At 46.6% G+C, this 24715-nt stretch overlaps 1 protein-coding gene across 1 annotated transcript; it reads right to left on the reverse strand.

The window, feature by feature from the left end:
- Positions 1 to 507: 507 nt before the first annotated feature.
- LOC109767081 (uncharacterized) lies at positions 508 to 1002 on the reverse strand. Its single transcript, XM_020325837.1, has one exon. It carries the CDS (start codon positions 1000 to 1002, stop codon positions 508 to 510), a length of 495 nt encoding a protein of 164 aa, XP_020181426.1.
- Positions 1003 to 24715: the final 23713 nt, after the last annotated feature.

Here is a 24715-nt window from a genome sequence, read left to right on the forward strand (position 1 = left end):
CATCTTTCACATTGATGGTGGCGGATCTCGGCAGCATGGTGTTGTGGAGACTCGGCGTCTGATGCGCGGAGAAGGACTCGTGCAGGAGGAGGAAGCTGTCTGGCGTCATGAGGACGTCGATGGCAGAGTGGCCAGACAAGGTAGAAGCCTCAATATGATCTGAAGATGGACCTATGGAAGATGGCGGCAACGACACACGAGTGCGTCTGACCGGATTGTGCCCCAGACCCGGTATGTGGCTCGGCTGGGGCTTCCGAATGAGTTTCGGCTTCCGGCTTTTGATGTTAGGCTTAGGTGAGTGGTTTGGGTAGTGGCCCAGCTAGCACCCCCTCATCATATTGGATAGGAGTAGCGGCATATGTTGCCCAGATGGTGGATTCAGGCACATTGTTGTAATACTTTGTACGGTCCTCGAGAATAATCAATAAAGTGGCCGTATGCATCTCCCAGATGCAGAGGCCGGGGGTCATCCTCCTTTTCTAAAAAAAGATAGTTCTCCTACTACTACTACTCGTCCGACTCGGACTTTGTCTCAGTGATGTCCTCCTCCGATGTCGGAGCGTAGGCGTCAAGGAACCGCTCGTCGCTGGAGTTCCAGGAGCACGCATCTCTTAGCGCTTGGTTGTATTTAGCGACCGCCTTCCGCGTTCGCTTGTCCTCGCGATAGGCGGCTCGCTCCTCCCTCCTCTTCGCTCTCTCCGCCCTCCTCTCGGCAAAGAACTGTTCCTCGTTGATGATGTCGTGCGGGAAGCGATGGCTCCACAGCGCCATGGCTTGCTCGTCCATCTCGGCCAGCCTGAGACGATGCTGCCGCCTCCGGTGCTTGCGATGATCCTCTTCAGTGAGAAGCCGCGGGAAAGGCGCCAACTCTTGTGCGCACTCCCGCGTCGCTATGTCGATGAAGTTCATGTCCTGACGGGACCGCAGGAGGCGCCACGCCGCAGCGTCGTACGCGCGGGCGCCCTCCTGGGCGGTGTCGAAGGTTCCGAGACGGAGCCGCATGCCGCCGCCCACCGAATCTCGGCAGAGTAGGTGCCGGACGGACGCACGCGGACGCCGCGGTAGCCCATACCTCCCCGGCGGCGAGGCGGCATGGTGGCGCGGTGGTGGCGTGTCGGCGGCAGAGCGCGGCAGAGAGCGATGGAGAGATGGAGAGAGCGGCAGAGGCGCTGCAATTTATAGGCGTGCCAAATGTAGCGCGAGAGCGGCCGCCTTTTCCCGCGCGCGCTAGTTTCCCACCACCGCTGGAGCGCGCGAAAACGTCGCGCGCGCTAAAAAGCCAATTTACCACGCGCGCGTGTCGTGGTTCTAAGTCTGATAGTAGGATGGGGGTAGGGATGTAGAGGCAAGATCCTAGCTATGGAGAAGCTGTACGCACTAGTTTTACGAGTTCAGGCCCTTCTCGGAGGAAGTAACAGCCCTACGTCTCGGAGCCCGGAGGCGGTCGACTGGATTATATGCGTGTGTGTTACAGGGGTGCGAACCCTTGTGCATGTGGGGGGGTGGCTTATATAGAGTGCGCCAGCACCCTGGCCAGCCCACGTTACAAGGGATTTAAGGTACATCAAGAGGGGGGCGTTACTGGTAACGTCCGTAATAAAGTGTTATAAATGGCTATTAAGTCTAGGAGTTAATGCTCGATCGTTGATGTGTAGAGTGACTTTAGGTCTTCTGTCCGTCGAGTGTTTCTTGTTACGGTCAAGTGATCTTGATTCCTCCGAGTGGAAATGTTTCTGGTCGAGTGGGTGATGGTACCCCTCGAATGCTTCTGGCTTTAGAGTGATGTCCTTGGGGAGGGTATTTAGGTTAGGCCTGTGACCCTACCCTAGGTACATGTCCTCATCATTAGCCCCCGAATGGATCAGGGTTTGAGTGGAGAAGGAGTTGAAAATACTTCCGACTCATTTTTCGCGCTTCGGGTGTATCTTGTTTTGGATCAACGAACCGAGGTGGTGACACCAACTTCTTTTTCAGTCGCCTTGATCCATTCCTGGTTTTGTCGAGTGAACTTTTGCTGGAAGAGGTCCGAGTGCTAATGTGGTGGAGATCTTCCGTCTGACAAGTTGTTCTGCTGCCAGCGGATCTCGCGGGATTCGAATTTCGGGAAGCGCGCGGGACGGAGGAGGCCGCAGTAATCGGGCTGGATAAGGCAAGGCCGCCTCGATTCCCGTGTCACCTTTTTTGCCACGTATCACGCGCGCGACTATTGCGGGATTTGATAAGATTGACCGGGCCTACAGGTCAGTCACTCGGAAGCAACCCCATATAAGGCGCCGGACCGGGGTTTTTGAACAGTGCGTCCTCATTCTTCTTCTCTCTTCTCAGTTTTCCCCACTACGTCTGCTCCTCCTCCAGCGCCGCCGCTCTGCTCAAGCTCCGTCCGCGGCGATGGGGAAAGAAAAGACGGTGGCTCTGGAGCGCACGAAGAAGGCGACGGCGAAGGCGAAGGGGAAAAAGTCCAGCCGGGGCGGATCCTCGTCGCGGTCCGGTTTGCCGCGCGGCTGGATCCAGGGCGACTGGATCCGGTCGACGATCAGTCAGGATGACCTCGACGATCTGGCGGAGGAGGGGCTGATTCCTCACGGATCGGCGCGGCTCCCGGAGGATGAGACCGAACCTCGACTGCGGGAGGGTGAGTGCGTCCTCCTCGCCACTCACGTCGACCGTGGATTTTTTTCTGCCTCCGCATCCTTTTTTCCGGGCTTTCTTGAATTTCTTTGGGGCACAACTGTTGGAAATATGCCCTAGAGGCAATAATAAAATGGTTATTATTATATTTCCTTGTTCATGATAATTGTCTATTGTTCATGCTATAATTGTGTTATCCGGAAATCATAATACATGTGTGAATACATAGACCACAACATGTCCCTAGTGAGCCTCTAGTTGACTAGCTCGTTGATCAACAGATAGTCATGGTTTTCTGACTATGGACATTGGATGTCATTGACAACGGGATCACATCATTAGGAGAATGATGTGATGGACAAGACCCAATCCTAAGCATAGCACAAGATCGTGTAGTTCGTTTGCTAGAGCTTTTCCAATGTCAAGTATCATTTCCTTAGACCATGAGATCATGTAACTCCCAGATGCCGTAGGAGTGCTTTGTTGTACCAAACGTCACAACGTAACTGGGTGACTATAAAGGTACACTACAGGTATCTCTAAAAGTGTCTATTGGGTTGACACGGATCGAGACTGGGATTTGTCACTCTGTATGACGGAGAGGTATCTCTGGGCCCACTCGGTAATGCATCATCATAATGAGCTCAATGTGACCAAGTGTTTGGTCACGGGATCATGCATTACGGTACGAGTAATGTGACTTGCCGGTAACGAGATTGAACAAGGTATTGGGATACCGACGATCGAATCTCGGGCAAGTAACGTACCGATTGACAAAGGGAATTGTATACGGGATTGATTGAATCCTCGACATCGTGGTTCATCCGATGAGATCATCGTGGAACATGTGGGAGCCAACATGGGTATCCAGATCCCGCTATTGGTTATTGACCGGAGAGTCGTCTCGGTCATGTCTGCATGTCTCCCGAACCCGTAGGGTCTACACACTTAAGGTTCGGTGACGCTAGGGTTGTAGAGATATTAGTATGCGGTAACCCGAAAGTTGTTTGGAGTCCCGGATGAGATCGCGGACGTCACGAGGAGTTCCGGAATGGTCCGGAGGTGAAGAATTATATATAGGAAGTCCAGTTTCGGCCACCGGGAAAGTTTCGGGGGTCACCGGTATTGTACCGGGACCACCGGAAGGGTCCCGGGGGTCCACCGGGTGGGGCCACCTATCCCGGAGGGCCCCATGGGCTGAAGTGGGAGGGGAACCAGCCCCTGGTGGGCTAGTGCACCCCCCCTTGGGCCTCCCCTGCGCCTAGGGTTGGAAACCCTAGGGGTGGGGGCGCCCCCCACTTGGCTTGGGGGGGAAGCCACCCCTTGGCTGCCGCCCCCCTTGGAGATCAGATCTCCTAGGGCCGGCGCCCCCCCAAGGAGGCCTATATATAGGAGGGGGGAGGGAGGGCAGCCGCACCACAGCCCCTGGCGCCTCCTCTCCCTCCCGTGACACCTCTCCCTCTCGCTGAGCTTGGCGAAGCCCTGCCGAGATCCCCGCTACTTCCACCACCACGTCGTCGTGCTGCTGGATCTCCATCAACCTCTCCTTCCCCCTTGCTGGATCAAGAAGGAGGAGACGTCTTCCCAACCATACGTGTGTTGAACGCAGAGGTGCCGTCCGTTCGGCGCTCGGTCATCGGTGATTTGGATCACGACGAGTACGACTCCATCAGCCCCGTTCTCTTGAACGCTTCCGCTCGTGATCTACAAGGGTATGTAGATGCACTCCTCTCTCTCGTTGCTAGATGACTCCATAGATTGATCTTGGTGATGCGTAGAAAATTTTAAAATTCTGCTATGATCCCCAACAGTCATCATGAGCTAGGTCTATGCGTAGTTTCTATGTACGAGTAGAACACAAACTTGTTGTGGGCGTAGATGTTGTCAATTTCCTTGCCACTACTAGTCTTATCTTGTTTCGGCGGCATCGTGGGATGAAGCGGCCCGGACCGACCTTACACGTATGCTTACGTGAGACAGGTTCCACCGACTGACATGCACTAGTTGCATAAGGTGGCTAGCGGGTGTATGTCTCTCCCACTTTAGTCGGAACGGATTCGATGAAAAGGGTCCTTATGAAGGGTAAATAGAAATTGGCATATCACGTTGTGGTTTTGGCGTAGGTAAGAAACGTTCTTGCTAAGAAACCTATAGCAGCCACTGAAGGAAATATGCCCTAGAGGCAATAATAAAGTATTATATATTTCCTTATATCATGATAAATGTTTATTATTCATGCTAGAATTGTATTAACCGGAAACATAATACATGTGTGAATACATAGACAAACAGAGTGTCACTAGTATGCCTCTGCTTGACTAGCTCGTTAATCAAAGATGGTTATGTTTCCTAGCCATAGACATGAGTTGTCATTTGATTAACGGGATCACCTCATTAGGAGAATGACGTGATTGACATGACCCATTATGTTAGCTTAGCACCCGATCGTTTAGTATGTTGCTATTGCTTTCTTCATGACTTATACATGTTCCTATGACTATGAGATTATGCAACTCCCGTTTACCGGAGGAACACTTTGTGTGCTACCAAATGTCACAACGTAACTGGGTGATTATAAAGGTGCTCTACAGGTGTCTCCAAAGGTACTTGTTGGGTTGGCGTATTTCGAGATTAGGATTTGTCACTCCGATTGTCGGAGAGGTATCTCTGGGCCCACTCGGTAATGCACATCACTATAAGCCTTGCAAGCATTGTGACTAATGAGTTAGTTGCGGGATGATGTATTACGGAACGAGTAAAGAGACTTGCCGGTAACGAGATTGAACTAGGTATCGAGATACCGACGATCGAATCTCGGGCAAGTAACATACCGACGACAAAGGGAACAACGTATGTTGTTATGCGGTCTGACTGATAAAGATCTTCGTAGAATATGTGGGAGCCAATATGGGCATCCAGGTCCCGCTATTGGTTATTGACCGAAGAGGTGTCTCGGTCATGTCTACATAGTTCTCGAACCCAAAGGGTCCGCACGCTTAAAGTTACGATGACAGTTTTATTATGAGTTTATATGTTTTGATGTACCGAAGGTTGTTCGGAGTCCCGGATGTGATCACGGACATGACGAGGAGTCTCGAAATGGTCGAGACGTAAAGATTGATATATTGGACGACTATATTCGGACACCGGAAGTGTTCCGGAGAAGTTTCGGATTAAACCGGAGTGCCGGAGGGTTACCGGAACCCCCCGGGGAAGTATTGGGCCTTAGTGGGCCTTGAGGGGAGAAAGAGGGCAGCAGCCAGGAGGTGGTGCGCCCCCTCCCAGGAGGAGTCCTAGTTGGACTAGGAGAGGGGGGCGCAGCCCCCTTTCCCTCTCCCTCTCCCTCTCTTTCCTTCCCCCCCTTCTTTTCCTAGTAGGACTAGGAAAGGGGAGTCCTACTCCTACTAGGAGGAGGACTCCCCCCCTCTCCTTGGCGCGCCCATAGGCAGCCGGCCTCCCCCTTGCTCCTTTATATACGGGGGCGGGGGGCACCTCTAGACACACTTGATATACGATATTTTAGCCGTGTGCGGTGCCCCCCTCCACCAGATTACACCTCGATAATACCGTCGCGGAGCTTAGGCGAAGCCCTGCGTCGGTGGAACATCATCATCGTCACCACGCCGTCGTGCTGACGAAACTCTCCCTCAACACTCGGCTGGATCGGAGTTCGAGGGACGTCATCGAGCTGAACGTGTGTAGAACTTGGAGGTGCCGTACGTTCGGTACTTGATCGGTCAGATCGTGAAGACGTACGACTACATCAACCGCGTTGTGATAACGCTTCCGCTGTCGGTCTACGAGGGTACGTGGACAACACTCTCCTCTCTCGTTTGCTATGCATCACCATGATCTTGCGTGTGCGTAGGAAATTTTTTGAAATTACTACGTTCCCCAACAGTGGTATCAGAGCCTGGTTTTATGCGTTGATGCTATGCACGAGTAGAACACAAGTGAGTTGTGGGCGATATAAGTCATACTGCTTACCAGCATGTCATACTTTGGTTCAGCGGTATTGTGAGATGAAGCGGCCCGGACCGACATTACGCGTACGCTTACGCGAGACTGGTTTCACCGTTCGGAGCACTCGTTGCTTAAAGGTGACTGGCGGGTGTCTGTCTCTCTCACTTTAGTTGAACCGAGTGTGGCTACGCCCGGTCCTTGCGAAGGTTAAAACAGCACCAACTTGACAAACTATCGTTGTGGTTTTGATGCGTAGGTAAGAACGGTTCTTGCTAAGCCCGTAGCAGCCACGTAAAATATGCAACAACAAAGTAGAGGTCGTCTAACTTGTTTTTGCAGGGCATGTTGTGATGTGATATGGTCAAGACATGATGTGATATAATGTGTTGTATGAGATGATCATGTTTTGTAACCGAGTTATCGGCAACTGGCAGGAGCCATATGGTTGTCGCTTTATTGTATGAGATGCATTCGCCATGTAATAGTTTTACTTTATCACTAAGCGGTAGCGATAGTCGTAAAAGCAATAAGTTGGCGAGACGACAACGATACTACGATGGAGATCAAGGTGTCGAGCCGGTGACGATGGTGATCATGACGGTGCTTCGGAGATGGAGATCACAAGCACGGTGCTTCGGAGATGGAGATCACAAGCACAAGATGATGATGGCCATATCATATCACTTATATTGATTGCATGTGATGTTAATCCTTTATGCATCTTATCTTGCTTTGATTGACGGTAGCATTATAAGATGATCTCTCACTAAAATTTCAAGATAAAAGTGTTCTCCCTGAGTATGTACCGTTGCAAAAGTTCTTCGTGCTGAGACACCACGTGTTAATCGGGTGTGATAGACTCTACGTTCAAATACAACGGGTGCAAAACAGTTGCACACGCGGAATACTCAGGTTAAACTTGACGAGCCTAGCATATGTACAGATATGGCCTCAGAACATAGAGACCGAAAGGTCGAGCGTGAATCATATAGTAGATATGATCAACATAGTGATGTTCACCATTGAAACTACTCCATCTCACGTGTTAATCGGACATTGTTTAGTTGCTTTGGATCACGTAATCACTTAGATGATTAGAGAGATGTCTATCTAAGTGGGAGTTCTTAATTATATGATTAATTGAACTTAAATTTATCATGAACTTAGTACCTGATAGTATCTTGCTTGTCTGGGTATAATAATCACTCAACTAGTGAGCATATACTCAGAATGTCTGGGTATAATAATCACTTGATTCAACTGGGAGTTCAACTTCCGGATGATTGCGTCATTGACAGAATTCTTCAATCACTGCCACCAAGCTACAAGAGCTTCGTGATGAACTATAACATGCAAGGGATGGATAAGACGATTCCCGAGCTCTTCGCAATGCTAAAGGCAGCGGAGGTAGATATCAAAAAGGAGCATCAAGTGTTGATGGTCAGTAAAACCACTAGTTTCAAGAAAAAGGGCAAAGGGAAGAAGAAAGGGAACTTCAAGAAGAACACCAAGCAAGTTGTTGTCCAAGAGAAGAAATCCAAGTCTGGACCTAAGCCTGAAACAGAGTGCTTCTACTGTAAGCAGACTGGCCACTAGAAGCGGAACTGCCCCAAGTATTTGGCGGATAAGAAGGATGGCAAGGTTAACAAAGGTATATGTGATATACATGTTATTGATGTGTACCTTACTAATACTCGCAGTAGCACCTGGGTATTTGATACTGGTTATGTTGCTAATATTTGCAACTCGAAACAGGGGCTACGGATTAAGCGAAGTTTGACTAAGGACGAGGTGACGATGCGCGTGGTAAATGGTTCCAAAGTCGATGTGATCGCCATCGGCACGCTACCTCTACATCAACCTTCGGGATTAGTTTTAGACCTAAATAATTGTTATTTGGTGCCAGCGTTGAGCATGAACATTATATCTGGATCTTGTTTAATGCGAGACGGTTATTCATTTAAATCAGAGAATAATGGTTGTTCTATTTATATGAATAATATCTTTTATAGTCATGCACCCTTGAAGAGTGGTCTATTTTTAATGAATCTCGATAGTAGTGATACACATATTCATAATGTTGAAGCCAAAAGATGCAGAGTTAATAATGACAGTGCAACTTATTTGTGGCACTGCCGTTTGGGTCATATCGGTGTAAAGCGCATGAAGAAACTCCATACTGATGGAATTTTGGAATCACTTGATTTTGAATCACTTGGTACTTGCGAACCGTGCCTTATGGGCAAGATGACCAAAACACCGTTCTCCGGAACTATGGAGAGAGCAACAGATTTGTTGGAAATCATACATACAGATGTATGTGGTCCGATGAATATTGAAGCTCGTGGCGGATATCGTTATTTTCTCACCTTCACAGATGATTTGAGCAGATATGGGTATATCTTCTTAATGAAACATAAGTCTGAAACATTTGAAAAGTTCAAAGAATTTCAGAGTGAAGTTGAAAATCATCATAACAAGAAAATAAAATTCCTACGATCTGAGCGTGGAGGAGAATATTTGAGTTACGAGTTTGGTCTACATTTGAAACAATGCGGAATAGTTTCGCAACTCACGCCACCCGGAACACCACAGCGTAATGGTGTGTCTGAACGTCGTAATCGTACTTTATTAGATATGGTGCGAACTATGATGTCTCTTACTGATTTACCGCTATCGTTTTGGGGTTATGCTTTAGAGACGGCTGCATTCACTCTAAATAGGACACCATCGAAATCCGTTGAGACGACGCCTTTTGAACTATGGTTTGGCAAGAAACCGAAGTTGTCGTATCTTAAAGTTTGGGGTTGCGATGCTTATGTGAAGAAACTTCAACCTGATAAGCTCGATCCTAAATCGGAGAAATGTGTCTTCATAGGATACCCAAAGGAGACCGTTGGGTACACCTTCTATCACAGATCCGAAGGCAAGATATTTGTTGCTAGAAATGGATCCTTTCTAGAGAAGGAGTTTCTCTCGAAAGATGTGAGTGGGAGGAAAGTAGAACTTGATGAGGTAACTGTACCTGTTCCCTTATTGGAAAGTAGATCATCGCAGAAATCAGTTTCTGTGACACCTACACCAAGAAGTGAGGAAGTTAATGATAATGATCATGAAACATCAGATCAAGTTATTACTGAACTTCGTAGGTCAACTAGATCAAGATCCGCACCAGAGTGGTACGGTAATCCTGTTCTGGAGGTCATGTTACTAGACCATGGCGAACCTACGAACTATGAAGAAGCGATGGTGAGCCCAGATTCCGCAAAATGGCTTGAAGCCATGAAATCCGAGATGGGATCCATGTATGAGAACAAAGTATGGACTTTGGTTGACTTGCCCGATGGTCGGCAAGCCATTGAAAATAAATGGATCTTCAAGAAGAAGACTGACGCTGATGGTAATGTTACTGTCTATAAAGCTCGACTTGTTGCGAAAGGTTTTCGACAAGTTCAAGGAATTGACTACGATGAGACCTTCTCACCCGTAGCGATGCTTAAGTCTGTCCGAATCATGTTAGCAATTGCCGCATTTTATGATTATGAAATTTGGCAAATGGATGTCAAAACTGCGTTCCTGAATGGATTTCTGGAAGAAGAGTTGTATATGATGCAACCGGAAGGTTTTGTCGATCCAAAGGGAGCTAACAAAGTGTGCAAACTGCAGCGATCCATTTATGGACTGGTGCAAGCCTCTCGGAGTTGGAATAAACGCTTTGATAGTGTGATCAAAGCATTTGGTTTTATACAGACTTTTGGAGAAGCCTGTATTTACAAGAAAGTGAGTGGGAGCTCGATAGCATTTCTGATATTATATGTGGATGACATATTACTGATTGGAAATGATATAGAATTTCTGGATAGCATAAAGGGATACTTGAATAAGAGTTTTTCAATGAAAGACCTCGGTGAAGCTGCATATATATTAGGCATTAAGATCTATAGAGATAGATCAAGACGCTTAATTGGACTTTCACAAAGCACATACCTTGACAAAGTTTTGAAGAAGTTCAAAATGGATCAAGCAAAGAAAGGGTTCTTGCCTGTACTACAAGGTGTGAGATTTAGTAAGACTCAATGCCCGACCACTTCAGAAGATAGAGAGAAAATGAAAGATGTTCCCTATGCTTCAGCCATAGGCTCTATCATGTATGCAATGTTGTGTACCAGACCTGATGTGTCCCTAGCTATAAGTTTAGCAGGGAGGTACCAAAGTAATCCAGGAGTGGATCACTGGACAGCGGTCAAGAACATCCTGAAATACCTGAAAAGGACTAAGGATATGTTTCTCGTATATGGAGGTGACAAAGAGCTCATCATAAGGGGTTACGTTGATGCAAGCTTTGACACTGATCCAGACGATTCGAAATCGCAAACCGGATACGTATTTACATTGAACGGTGGAGCTGTCAGTTGGTGCAGTTCCAAGCAAAGTGTCGTGGCGGGATCTACGTGTGAAGCGGAATACATAGCTGCTTCGGAAGCAGCGAATGAAGGAGTCTGGATGAAGGAGTTCATATCCGATCTAGGTGTCATACCTAGTACATCGGGACCAATGAAAATCTTTTGTGATAATACTGGTGCAATTGCATTAGCAAAGGAATCCAGATTTCACAAGAGAACCAAGCACATCAGAAGACGCTTCAATTCCATCCGGGATTTAGTCCAGGTGGGAGACATAGAACTTTGCAAGATACATACGGATCTGAATGTAGCAGATCCGTTGACTAAGCCTCTTCCACGAGCAAAACATGATCAGCACCAAGACTCCATGGGTGTAAGAATCATTACTATGTAATCTAGATTATTGACTCTAGTGCAAGTGGGAGACTGAAGGAAATATGCCCTAGAGGCAATAATAAAGTATTATATATTTCCTTATATCATGATAAATGTTTATTATTCATGCTAGAATTGTATTAACCGGAAGCATAATACATGTGTGAATACATAGACAAACAGAGTGTCACTAGTATGCCTCTGCTTGACTAGCTCGTTAATCAAAGATGGTTATGTTTCCTAGCCATAGAGATGAGTTGTCATTTGATTAACGGGATCACCTCATTAGGAGAATGACGTGATTGACATGACCCATTACGTTAGCTTAGCACCCGATCGTTTAGTATGTTGCTATTGCTTTCTTCATGACTTATACATGTTCCTATGACTATGAGATTATGCAACTCCCGTTTACCGGAGGAACACTTTGTGTGCTACCAAACGTCACAACGTAACTGGGTGATTATAAAGGTGCTCTACAGGTGTCTCCAAAGGTACTTGTTGGGTTGGCGTATTTCGAGATTAGGATTTGTCACTCCGATTGTCGGAGAGGTATCTCTGGGCCCACTCGGTAATGCACATCACTATAAGCCTTGCAAGCATTGTGACTAATGAGTTAGTTGCGGGATGATGTATTAAGGAACGAGTAAAGAGACTTGCCGGTAACGAGATTGAACTAGGTATCGAGATACCGACGATCGAATCTCGGGCAAGTAACATACCGATGACAAAGGGAACAACGTATGTTGTTATGCGGTCTGACCGATAAAGATCTTCATAGAATATATGGGAGCCAATATGGGCATCCAGGTCCCGCTATTGGTTATTGACCCAAGAGGTGTCTCGGTCATGTCTACATAGTTCTCGAACCCAAAGGGTCCGCACGCTTAAAGTTACGATGATAGTTTTATTATGAGTTTATATGTTTTGATGTACCGAAGGTTGTTCGGAGTCCTGGATGTGATCACGGACATGACGAGGAGTCTCGAAATGGTCGAGACGTAAAGATTGATATATTGGACGACTATATTCGGACACCGGAAGTGTTCCGGAGAAGTTTCGGATTAAACCGGAGTGCCGGAGGGTTACCGGAACCCCCCGGGGAAGTATTGCGCCTTAGTGGGCCTTGAGGGGAGAAAGAGGGCAGCAGCCAGGAGGTGGTGCGCCCCCTCCGAGGAGGAGTCCTAGTTGGAATAGGAGAGGGGGGCGCAGTCCCCTTTCCCTCTCCCTCTCCCTCTCTTTCCTTCCCCCCCTTCTTTTCCTAGTAGGACTAGGAAAGGGGAGTCATACTCCTACTAGGAGGAGGACTCCCCCCTCTCCTTGGCGCGCCCATAGGCAGCCGGCCTCCCCCTTGCTCCTTTATATACGGGGGCAGGGGGGCACCTCTAGACACACTTGATATACGATATTTTAGCCGTGTGCGGTGCCCCCCTCCACCAGATTACACCTCGATAATACCGTCGCGGAGCTTAGGCGAAGCCCTGCGTCGGTGGAACATCATCATCGTCACCACGCCGTCGTGCTGACGAAACTCTCCCTCAACACTCGGCTGGATCGGAGTTCGAGGGACGTCATCGAGCTGAACGTGTGTAGAACTTGGAGGTGCCATACGTTCGGTACTTGATCGGTCAGATCGTGAAGACGTACGACTACATCAACCGCGTTGTGATAACGCTTCCGCTGTCGGTCTACGAGGGTACGTGGACAACACTCTCCTCTCTCGTTTGCTATGCATCACCATGATCTTGCGTGTGCGTAGGAAATTTTTTGAAATTACTACGTTCCCCAACAGCCCCGAAAAAACTTGCAACAACAATTAGAGGACGTCTAACTTGTTTTTCCAGCATATGCCTTGTGATGTGATATGGCCAAAAGGATGTGATGAATGAAATATATGTGATGTATGAGATTGATCATGTTCTTGTAATAGGAATCACGACTTGCATGTCGATGAGTATGACAACCGGCAGGAGCCATAGGAGTTGTCTTTATTTTTTCTATGACCTGCGTGTCATTGAATAACGCCATGTAAATTACTTTACTTTATTGCTAAACGCGTTAGCCATAGAAGTAGAAGTAATCGTTGGTGTGACAACTTCATGAAGACACGATGATGGAGATCATGGTGTCATGCCGGTGACGAAGATGATCATGGCGCCCCGAAGATGGAGATCAAAAGGAGCAAAATGATATTGGCCATATCATGTCACTATTTGATTTCATGTGATGTTTATCATATTTTGCATCTTATTTGCTTAGAACGACGGTAGCTTAAATAAGATGATCCCTCGCAATAATTTCAAGAAAGTGTTCCCCCTAATTGTGCACCGTTGCGAAGGTTCGTTGTTTCGAAGCACCACGTGATGATCGGGTGTGATAGATTCTAAAGTTCGAATACAACGGGTGTAAGCCAGATTTACACACGCAATACACTTAGGTTGACTTGACGAGCCTAGCATGTACAGACATGGCCTCGGAACACGGAAGACCGAAAGGTCGAGCATGAGTCGTATAGAAGATACGATCAACATGAAGATGTTCACCGATGTTGACTAGTCCGTCTCACGTGATGATCGGACACGGCCTAGTTGACTCGGATCATGTTTCACTTAGATGACTAGAGGGATGTCTATCTGAGTGGGAGTTCATTGAATAATTTGATTAGATGAACTTAATTATCATGAACTTAGTCTAAAATCTTTACAATATGTCTTGTAGATCAAATGGCCCACGTTCCCCTCAACTTCAACGCGTTCCTAGAGAAAACCAAGCTGAAAGATGATGGCAGCAACTATACGGACTGGGTCCGGAACCTGAGGATCATCCTCATAGCTGCCAAGATGATGGCAGCAACTATACGTCGATCCCTCGTTCGGAAACGAGAAAACCGAGTAATTTTCCGCCCGGAACTCCGAATGTGCACTTTGATGGATTAAGCTTGATATCATACCTTCTGAGGTTGGCAAAAGTTTCAGCAAGGTCAGCCAACAGGTCGGAACCTTTACGTGACTTGACCACAATGTCATCCATGTATGCTTCCACATTCCGACTGATTTGAGTGAGTAAACACTTCTGAATCATCCTCATGAATGTGGCTCCAGCATTCTTCAGGCCGAATGGCATGGTGACATAACAGAAGCACCCAAATGGAGTGATGAAAGCTGTTTTTATCTCATCGGGTCCATACAATCGGATCTGATGATACCCGGAATAAGCGTCCAAAAAGGACAAGCGCTCGCACCCTGTAGTCGAGTCGACTATTTGATCGATGCGGGGGAGAGGAAAGTGATCTTTCGGGCAGGCCCGATTGATATGCTTGAAGTCAATGCACATGCGAAGTGAGTCGTCCTTCTTGGGACCATGACAACATTAGCTAGCCACTCGCAGTGGTAAATCTCTCGGATAAGCTCGGCTGCTAGGAGCCGAGCCACTTTCACCGATTGATTTTCTCTTCTGTACGGCGGACCGTCGAAGATGTTCTTTGACTGGTTTCACTTTTGGGTCGACTCGCAAACGGTGCTCAGCCAGCCCCCTGGGAACACCCGGCATGTCAGAAGGTTTCCATGCAAAGATGTCCCAGTTCTCACGGAGGAACTGGATGAGCGCTTCTTCCTATTTGGAGTCGAGTGTTGTCGAAATGTGAGTCGGAGCAGCATTGGGATCGGTCGGGTGAATATGAATCGGCTTCGTTTCACTAGACGACTGAAATGCTGAATTCGTGGCACGCTTCTTAGCTCACAACAAATCACTCTGATCTGCTTTTTTTTATACTCCTGCAATTCCGCTACTGCCATTTGCGCATCGGCGATCTTTGAGCCCTTCTGGAAGCACTCTTCTGCCTTCTTCCGATTGCCAGTGATAGTGATCACTCCTTTAGGACCAGGCATCTTCAATTTGAGGTAAACATAACATGGTCGAGCCATGAAACGTGCATAAGCCGGCCTGCCCAGAATAGCATGATAAGCACTCTGGAAATCCACAACTTCAAACGTCAACTTTTCTTTGCGGTAATTCTTGAAATCACCGAAAACCACATCGAGGGCGATCTGGCCGAGTGACTCAGCCTTCTTGCCAGGAATAACTCCATGGAAACTCATATTGCTTTCACTGAGTCTTGACATTGGAATGCCCATTCCTTTCAAGGTCTCCGCATACAGTATATTAAGGCCACTGCCACCATCCATCAGAACCTTAGTCAACCGAGTGCCTTCGACGACTGGGTCGACCACCAACGCTTACCTCCCAGGGGTGGCTATGTGTGTTGGGTGATCAGACTAGTCGAATGTAATGGTAGTCTGAGACCACTTCAAATAACTGGGCGTCGCCGGAGCGACCATGTTCACTTCTTTGTTGATGACTTTCAGTCGACTTTTGCTCTCAACATCAGCAAAAATCATCAGAGTTGAATTGACGTGGGGGTAACCATCATCGTCCTCTTCCTTATCCTCAACTTTTTCTGATTCTTTCTCCATCTCTTTGGGCTGTTTCTCTCGGAATTGCTGGATTAGGAGCCGACATTGTCGAGTGGTATGTTTCGGGTAAATGAGATTACCCTCCTCATCTTTTTTGGTGTGAATGTGGCATGGTAAATCCAACACATCATTTCCATCTTGATCTTTTACTTTCTTGGGGTTCCATGGCCCTTTGGGCTTCTCCTTGAACTTTCCTTGAGTCACGGCTAAGGCTTCTCCGGGAGCAGCTGGCTCGGCTTTGCGCTTCTGCTTCCAACTGGAGTTCCCTCCCCCGGTTTCGTGGGTGACTGTTTTATGCTTGCCACTCCGGAACCGATCCTCCTCTTCACCATTAGCATACTTGGTGGCAATTTCCATCATTCGACTCAGAGACATATCTCCGGTCCGACCGAACTTCAGATTCAATTCTCGATACTTGATGCCTTCCTTCAAGGCACAAACTGCTTGGTGATCAAACACATTCTCCACCGTGTGGTGCAACGTGAGCCATCTCTGGATATAATCTCTCAAAGTTTCATTCGACTTCTGCACACAAGACTGTAGCTCTGTTAGCCCTGCTGGCCCTTTGCATGTACCTTCAAATGTTCTGACAAACACTCGGGCAAGCTCTTCCCAGCTATAAATACTGCCAGGTGCTAACTGATTCAACCACGCTCTGGCCGAGCCCTCTAACATCAGAGGAAGGTGCTTCATGGCCACTTCATCATGTTGGAAATATGCCCTAGAGGCAATAATAAAATGGTTATTATTATATTTCCTTGTTCATGATGATTGTCTATTGTTCATGCTATAATTGTATTAACTGGAAACCGTAATACATGTGTGAATACATAGACCACAACATGTCCCTAGTAAGCCTCTAGTTGGCTAGCTCGTTGATCAATAGATGGTTATGGTTTCCTGACCATGGACATTGGATGTCATTGATAACGGGATCACATCATTAGGAGAATGATGTGATGGACAAGACCCAATCCTAAGCATAGCACAAGATCGTGTAGTTCATTTGCTAAGAGCTTTTCTAATGTCAAGTATCATTTCCTTAGACCATGAGATTGTGCAACTCCCGGATACCGTAGGAATCCTTTGGGTGTTCCAAACGTCACAACGTAACTGGGTGACTATAAAGGTGCACTACAGGTATCTCCGAAAGTGTCTGTTGGGTTGGCACGAATCGAGATTGGGATTTGTCACTCCGTATGACGGAGAGGTATCTCTAGGCCCACTCGGTAATGCATCATCATATTGAGCTCAATGTGACTAAGGAGTTAGCCACGGGATCATGCGTTACGGAACGAGTAAAGTGACTTGCCGGTAACGAGATTGAACAAGGTATTGGGATACCGACGATCGAATCTCGGGCAAGTAACGTACCGATTGACAAAGGGAATTGAATACGGGATTGATTGAATCCTCGACATCGTGGTTCATCCGATGAGATCATCGAGGAGCATGTGGGAGCCAACATGGGTATCCAGATCCCGCTGTTGGTTATTGACCGGAGAGTCGTCTCGGTCATGTCTGCGTGTCTCCCGAACCCGTAGGGTCTACACACTTAAGGTTCGGTGACGCTAGGGTTGTAGAGATATTAGTATGCGGTAACCCGAAAGTTGTTCGGAGTCCCGGATGAGATCCCGGATGTCACGAGGAGTTCCGGACTGGTCCGGAGGTAAAGATTTATATATGGGAAGTCTTGTTTTGGTCGCCGAAAAAGTTTCGCTCATTATCGGTATAGTACCGGGAGTGCCGAAAGGGGTCCGGGGGTCCACCAAGGGGGTCCACCTGCCCCGGGGGGGCACATGGGCTGTAGGGTGTGCGCCTTGGCCTATCTGGGCCAAGGGCACCAGCCCCAAGAGGCCCATGCGCCAAGAGATAAGGGAAAGGGAGAGTCCTAAAGGGGGAAGGCACCTCCTAGGTGCCTTGGGGAGGATGGACTCCCCCCCTGGCCGCACCCTTCCTTGGAGCAAGGGCCAAGGCTGTGCCCCCCCTCTCCCTTGTCCCTATATATAGTGGGGGGAGGGAGGGCAGCCGCACCCAAGCCCTGGCGCCTCCCTCTCCCTCCCGTGACACATCTCCCTCCTCCCGCAGCGCTTGGCGAAGCCCTGTTGAAATCCCGCTACTTCCACCACCACGCCGTCGTGCTGCTGGATCTCCATCAACCTCTCCTCCCCCCTTGCTGGATCAAGAAGGAGGAGACGTCGCTGCTCCGTACGTGTGTTGAACGCGGAGGTGCCGTCCGTTCGGCGCTAGGATCATCGGTGATTTGGATCACGACGAGTACGACTCCATCAACCACGTTCTCTTGAATGCTTCCGCTCGCGATCTACAAGGGTATGTAGATGCACTCCTCTCTCTCGTTGCTACAATCTCCTAGATTGATCTTGGTGACACGTAGGAAAATTTTGAATTATTGCTACGTTCCCCAACAGTGGCATCATGAGCCAGGTCTATGCGTAGATTCTATGCACGAGTAGAACACAAAGTAGTTGTGGGCGATGATTTGTTCAATTTGCTTGCCGTTACTAGTCTTATCTTGATTCGGCGGCATTGTGGGATGAAGCGGCCCGGACCGACCTTACACGTACTCTTACGTGAAACAGGTTCCACCGACTGACATGCACTTGATGCATAAGGTGGCTAGCGGGTGTCTGTCTCTCCCACTTTAGTTGGATCAGATTCGATGAAAAGGGTCCTTATGAAGGGTAAATAGCAATTGGCATATCACCGTTGTGGCTTTTGCGTAGGTAAGAAACGTTCTTGCTAGAAACCCATAGCAGCCACGTAAAACATGCAACAACAATTAGAGGACGTCTAACTTGTTTTTGCAGGGTATGCTATGTGATGTGATATGGCCAAAAGGATGTGATGAATGATATATGTGATGTATGAGATTGATCATGTTCTTGTAATAGGAATCACGACTTGCATGTCGATGAGTATGACAACCGGCAGGAGCCATAGGAGTTGTCTTAATTTATTGTATGACCTGCGTGTCAATGAAAACGCCATGTAATTACTTTACTTTATTGCTAACCGTTAGCCATAGTAGTAGAAGTAATAGTTGGCGAGACAACTTCATGAAGACACGATGATGGAGATCATGATGATGGAGATCATGGTGTCATGCCGGTGACGAAGGTGATCATGCCGCGCCTCGAAGATGGAGATCAAAGGCGCAAGATGATATTGGCCATATCATGTCACTTTATGATTTGCATGTGATGTTTGTCATGTTTACATCTTATTTGCTTAGAACGACGGTAGCATAAATAAGATGATCCCTCACTAAAATTTCAAGAGATGTGTTCCCCCTAACTGTGCACCGTTGCGAAGGTTCGTTGTTTCGAAGCACCACGTGATGATCGGGTGTGATAGATTCTAACATTCGCATACAACGGGTGTTGACGAGCCTAGCATGTACAGACATAGCCTCGGAACACAAGCAAAACACTTAGGTTGACTTGACGAGCCTAGCATGTACAGACATGGCCTCGGAACACAAGAGACCGAAAGGTCGAACATGAGTCGTATAGTAGATACGATCAACATGGAGATGTTCACCGATGATGACTAGTCCGTCTCACGTGATTATCGGACACGGCCTAGTCGATTCGGATCATGTATCACTTAGATGACTAGAGGGATGTCTATCTAAGTGGGAGTTCATTAAATAATTTGATTAGATGAACTTAATTATCATGAACATAGTCAAAAGGTCTTTGCAAACAATGTCGTAGCTTACGCTTTAGTTCTACTAAGATATGTTCCTAGAGAAAATTTAGTTGAAAGTTGATAGTAGCAATTATGCGGACTGGGTCCGTAAACTGAGGAGTGTCCTCATTGCTGCACAGAAGGCTTATGTCCTTAATGCACCGCTCGGTGTGCTGAACCTCGAGCGTCGTTTGTGGATGTTGTGAACATCTGACATACACGTTTTGATGACTACATGATAGTTCAGTGCGTAATGTTAAAACGGTATAGAATTGAGGCACCGAAGACGTTTTTGAAACGTCGCAGAACATATGAGATGTTCCAAAGACTGAAATTGGGATTTCAGACTAGTGCCCACGTCAAGAGGTATGAGACCTCTGACAAGTTTCTTAACCTGCAAACTAAGGGAGAAAAGCTCAATCGTTGAGCATGTGCTCAGATTGTCTGAGTACTACAGTCGCTTGAATTGAGTGGGAGTTAATCTTCCAGATGAGATAGTGATGGTTCTCCATAGTCACTGCCACCAAGCTATTAGAGCTTCGTGATGAACTATAACATATCAGGGATGGACATGATGATCCTTGAGCAACTCGCGATGTTTGACACCGCGAAAGTAGAAATCAAGTTGGAGCATCAATTGTTGATGGTTAGTAAAACCACTAGTTTCAAGAAGGGCACGGGCAACAAGGGATACTTCATGAAACGGCAAATCAGTTGCAGCTCTAGTGAAGAAACCCAAGGTTGAACCCAAACCCGAGACTAAGTGCTTCTGTAATGAGGGGAACGATCACTGAAGCAGAACTACCCTAGATACTTGGTAGATGAGAAGGTAGGCAAGATCGACCGAAGTATATTGGATATACATTATATTAATGTGTACTTTACTAGTACTCCTAGTAGCACCAGGGTATTAGATACCGGTTCGGTTGCTAAGTGTTGGTAACTCGAAATAAAGGGCTACGGAATAAACGGAGACTAGCTAAAGGTGAGATGACGATATGTATTGGAAGTGTCTCCAAGGTTGATGTGATCAAGCATCGCATGCTCCCTCTACCATCGAGATTGGTGTTAAACCTAAATAATTGTTATTTGGTGTTTGCGTTGAGCATAGACATGATTGGATTATGTTTATCGCAATACGATGATTCATTTAAGGAGAATAATGGTTACTCTGTTTATTTGAGTAATAGCTTCAATGGTCTTGCACCTAAAATAAATGGTTTATTGAATCTCGATCGTAGTGATACACATGTTCATGCCAAAAGATATAAGATAGTAATGATAGTACCACATACTTGTGGCACTGCTATTTGAGTCATATTGGGATAAAACGCATGAAGAAGCTCCATGTTGATGGATCTTTGGACTCACTCGTTTTTGAAAAGATTGAGACATGCGAACCATGTCTATTGGTATATATGCATGAAGAAACTCCATACAGATGGATCGTTTGGACTCACTTGTTTTTGAATCACTTGAGACATGCAAATCATACCACATGGGCAAGATGACTGAAAGGCCTCGTTTTCAGTAAGATGGAACAAGAGAGCAACTTGTTGGAAGTAATACATTTGATGTGTGCAGTCCAATGAGTGTTGAGGCATGCAGTGGATATCGTTATGTTCTTACTTCACAGATGATTTGAGTAGATGCTAAGTGTATTTACTTGATGAAACACAAGTCTGAATTATTGAAAGGTTCAAGTAATTTCAGAGTGAAGTTGAAGATCGTCGTGACAAGAGGATAAAATGTCTGTGATATGATCATAGAGATGAATATCTGAGTTACGAGTTTGGCACACAATTAAGAAATTGTGGAAATTGTTTCATGACTAATACCGCCTGGAACACCATAGTGTGATGGTGTGTCCGAACATCATAACTACACCCAATTGGATATGGTGCATACCATGATGTCTCTTGTCGAATTACCACTATCGTTTATGGGCTAGGCATTAGAGATAACCGCATTCACTTTAAATAGGGCACCACGGAATTCCGTTGAGACGACACCGTATGAACTATGGTTTAGAGAAACCTAAGCTATCGTTTCTTAAAAGTTTGGGGCTGCGACGCTTATGTGAAAAAGTTTCAGGCTGATAAGCTCGAACCCAAAGCGGATAAATGCATCTTCATAGAATACCCAAAACAGTTGGGTATACCTCCTATTTCAGATCTTGAAGCAAAAGTGATTGTTTCTAGAAACGGGTCCGTTATCAAGGAAAAGTTTCTCTCAAAAGAATTGAGTGGGAGGATGGTGGAGACTTGATGAGGTTATTGAACCATGACTTCAACTAGTGTGTAGCAGGGCACAAGAAGTTGTTCTTGTGGCACCTACACTAATTGAAGTGGAAGCTTATGATAGTGATCATGAAACTTCGGATCAAGTCACTACCAAACCTCATAGGTCGACAAGGATGCGTACTACTTCAGAGTGGTACGTAATCCTGTCTTGGAAGTCATGTTGCTAGACAACAATGAACCTACGAGCTATGGAGAAGCGATGGTGGGCCCAGATTCCGACGAATGGCTCGAGGCCATAAAATCCGAGAGAGGATCCATGTATAAAAACAAAGTATAGACTTTGGAAGAACTACTTGATGGTCGTAAGGCTGTTGGGTGCAGATGGATTTTAAAAGGAAGACGGACAATGATGGTAAATGTCACCATTAAGAAAGCTCGACTTGTCGTTAAGATGATTTCCGACAAGTTCAAGGAGTTGACTACGATGAGACTTTCTCACTCGTAGCGATGCTAAGAGTCTGTTGGAATTATATTAGCAGGTACTGCATTATTTATGAAATCTTGCAGATAGGATGTCAAAATATTGTTTCCTCGACGATTTTCTTGAGGAAAGGTTGTATGTGATACAACCAGAAGGTTTTGTCAATCCTGAAAGATGCTAACAAGTATGCAAAGCTCCAGCAATCCTTCTAAGGACTGGAGTAAGCATCTCGGAGTTGGAATGTACGCTTTGATGAGATGATCAAAGATTTTGGGTTTTTACAAAGTTTATGAGAAACTTGTATTTCCAAAGAAGTGAGTGGGAGCACTATAGAATTTTTGATGAGTATATGTTGTTAACATATTGTTGATCAGAAATGATGTAGAATTTCTAGAAAGCATACAGGGTTATTTGAAAAGTGTTTTTCAATGGAAAACCTGGATTAAGCTACTTGAACATTGAGCATCAAGATCTATAAGGATAGATCGAAAACGCTTAATAGTACTTTCAAATGAATGCATACCGTGACAGGATTTTGAAGGAGTTCAAAATAGATCAGCAAAGAAGGAGTTCTTGGCTGTGTTACGAGGTGTGAGTATTGAGTAAGACTCAAGACCTGACCACGGCAGAAGAGAGAGAAAGGACGAAGGTCGTCCCCTATGCTTTAGACGTAGGCTCTACAGTATGCTATGCTGTGTACCGCACCTGAAGTGTGCCTTGCCATGAGTCAGTCAAGGGGTACAAGAGTGATCCAGGAATGGATCACATGACAGCGGTCGAACTTATCCTTAGTAACTAGTGGACTAAGGAATTTTCTCGATTATAGAGGTAGTAAAAGAGTTCGTCGTAAAGGGTTACGTCGATGCAAACTTTGCACTAATTCGGATGACTCTGAGTAGTAAACCGGATTTGTATAGTAGAGCAGTTATTTGGAATAGCTCCAAGTAGCGCGTGGTAGGTACATCTACAAAGATGACATAGAGATTTGTAAAGCACACACGGATCTGAAAGGTTCAGACCCGTTGACTAGTAACCTCTCTCACAGGCGAGATATGAACAAACCCCATGGGTGTTGGATTCATTACAATCACATGGTGATGTGAACTAGATTATTGACTCTAGTAAACTCTTGGGTATTAATCACATGGCGATGTGAACTAGATTATTGACTCTAGTGCAAGTGAGAGACTGTTGGAAATATGCCCTAGAGGAAATAATAAAATGGTTATTATTATATTTCCTTGTTCATGATGATTGTCTATTGTTCATGCTATAATTGTATTAACTGGAAACCGTAATACATGTGTGAATACATAGACCACAACATGTCCCTAGTAAGCCTCTAGTTGACTAGCTCGTTGATCAATAGATGGTTATGGTTTCCTGACCATGGACATTGGATGTCATTGATAACGGGGTCACATCATTAGGAGAATGATGTGATGGACAAGACCCAATCCTAAGCATAGCACAAGATCGTGTAGTTCGTTTGCTAAGAGCTTTTCTAATGTCAAGTATCATTTCCTTAGACCATGAGATTGTGCAACTCCCGGATACCGTAGGAATGCTTTGGGCGTTCCAAACATCACAACGTAACTGGGTGACTATAAAGGTGCACTACAGGTATCTCCGAAAGTGTCTGTTGGGTTGGCACGAATCGAGATTGGGATTTGTCACTCCGTATGACGGAGAGGTATCTCTGGGCCCACTCGGTAATGCATCATCATATTGAGCTCAATGTGACTAAGAAGTTAGCCACGGGATCATGCGTTACGGAACGAGTAAAGTGACTTGCCGGTAACGAGATTGAACAAGGTATTGGGATACCGACGATCGAATCTCGGGCAAGTAACGTACCGATTGACAAAGGGAATTGAATACGGGATTGATTGAATCCTCGACATCGTGGTTCATCCGATGAGATCATCGAGGAGCATGTGGGAGCCAACATGGGTATCCAGATCCCGCTGTTGGTTATTGACCGGAGAGTCGTCTCGGTCATGTCTGCGTGTCTCCCGAACCCGTAGGGTCTACACACTTAAGGTTCGGTGACGCTAGGGTTGTAGAGATATTAGTATGCGGTAACCCGAAAGTTGTTCGGAGTCCCGGATGAGATCCCAGACGTCACGAGGAGTTCCGGAATGGTTCGGAGGTAAAGATTTATATATGGGAAGTCTTGTTTTGGTCGCCGGAAAAGTTTCGCGCATTATCGGTATTGTACCGGGAGTGCCGAAAGGGGTGCGGAGGTCCATCAAGGGGGTCCACCTGCCCCGGGGGGGCACATGGGCTGTAGGGGTGTGCGCCTTGGCCTGTATGGGCCAAGGGCACCAGCCCCAAGAGGCCCATGCGCCAAGAGATAAGGGAAAGGGAGAGTCCTAAAGGGGGAAGGCACCTCCTAGGTGCCTTGGGGAGGATGGACTCCCCCTCCCCTGGCCGCAC

Source organism: Aegilops tauschii, chromosome 6 (genome assembly GCF_002575655.3).
Source record: "Aegilops tauschii subsp. strangulata cultivar AL8/78 chromosome 6, Aet v6.0, whole genome shotgun sequence".
Taxonomy (NCBI): Eukaryota; Viridiplantae; Streptophyta; class Magnoliopsida; order Poales; family Poaceae; genus Aegilops; species Aegilops tauschii.

Excerpts from the sequence above, each read along its gene's own strand:
- LOC109767081 (XM_020325837.1), bottom strand. The coding sequence starts at position 1,002 with ATGCGGCTCCGTCTCGGAACCTTCGACACCGCCCAGGAGGGCGCCCGC.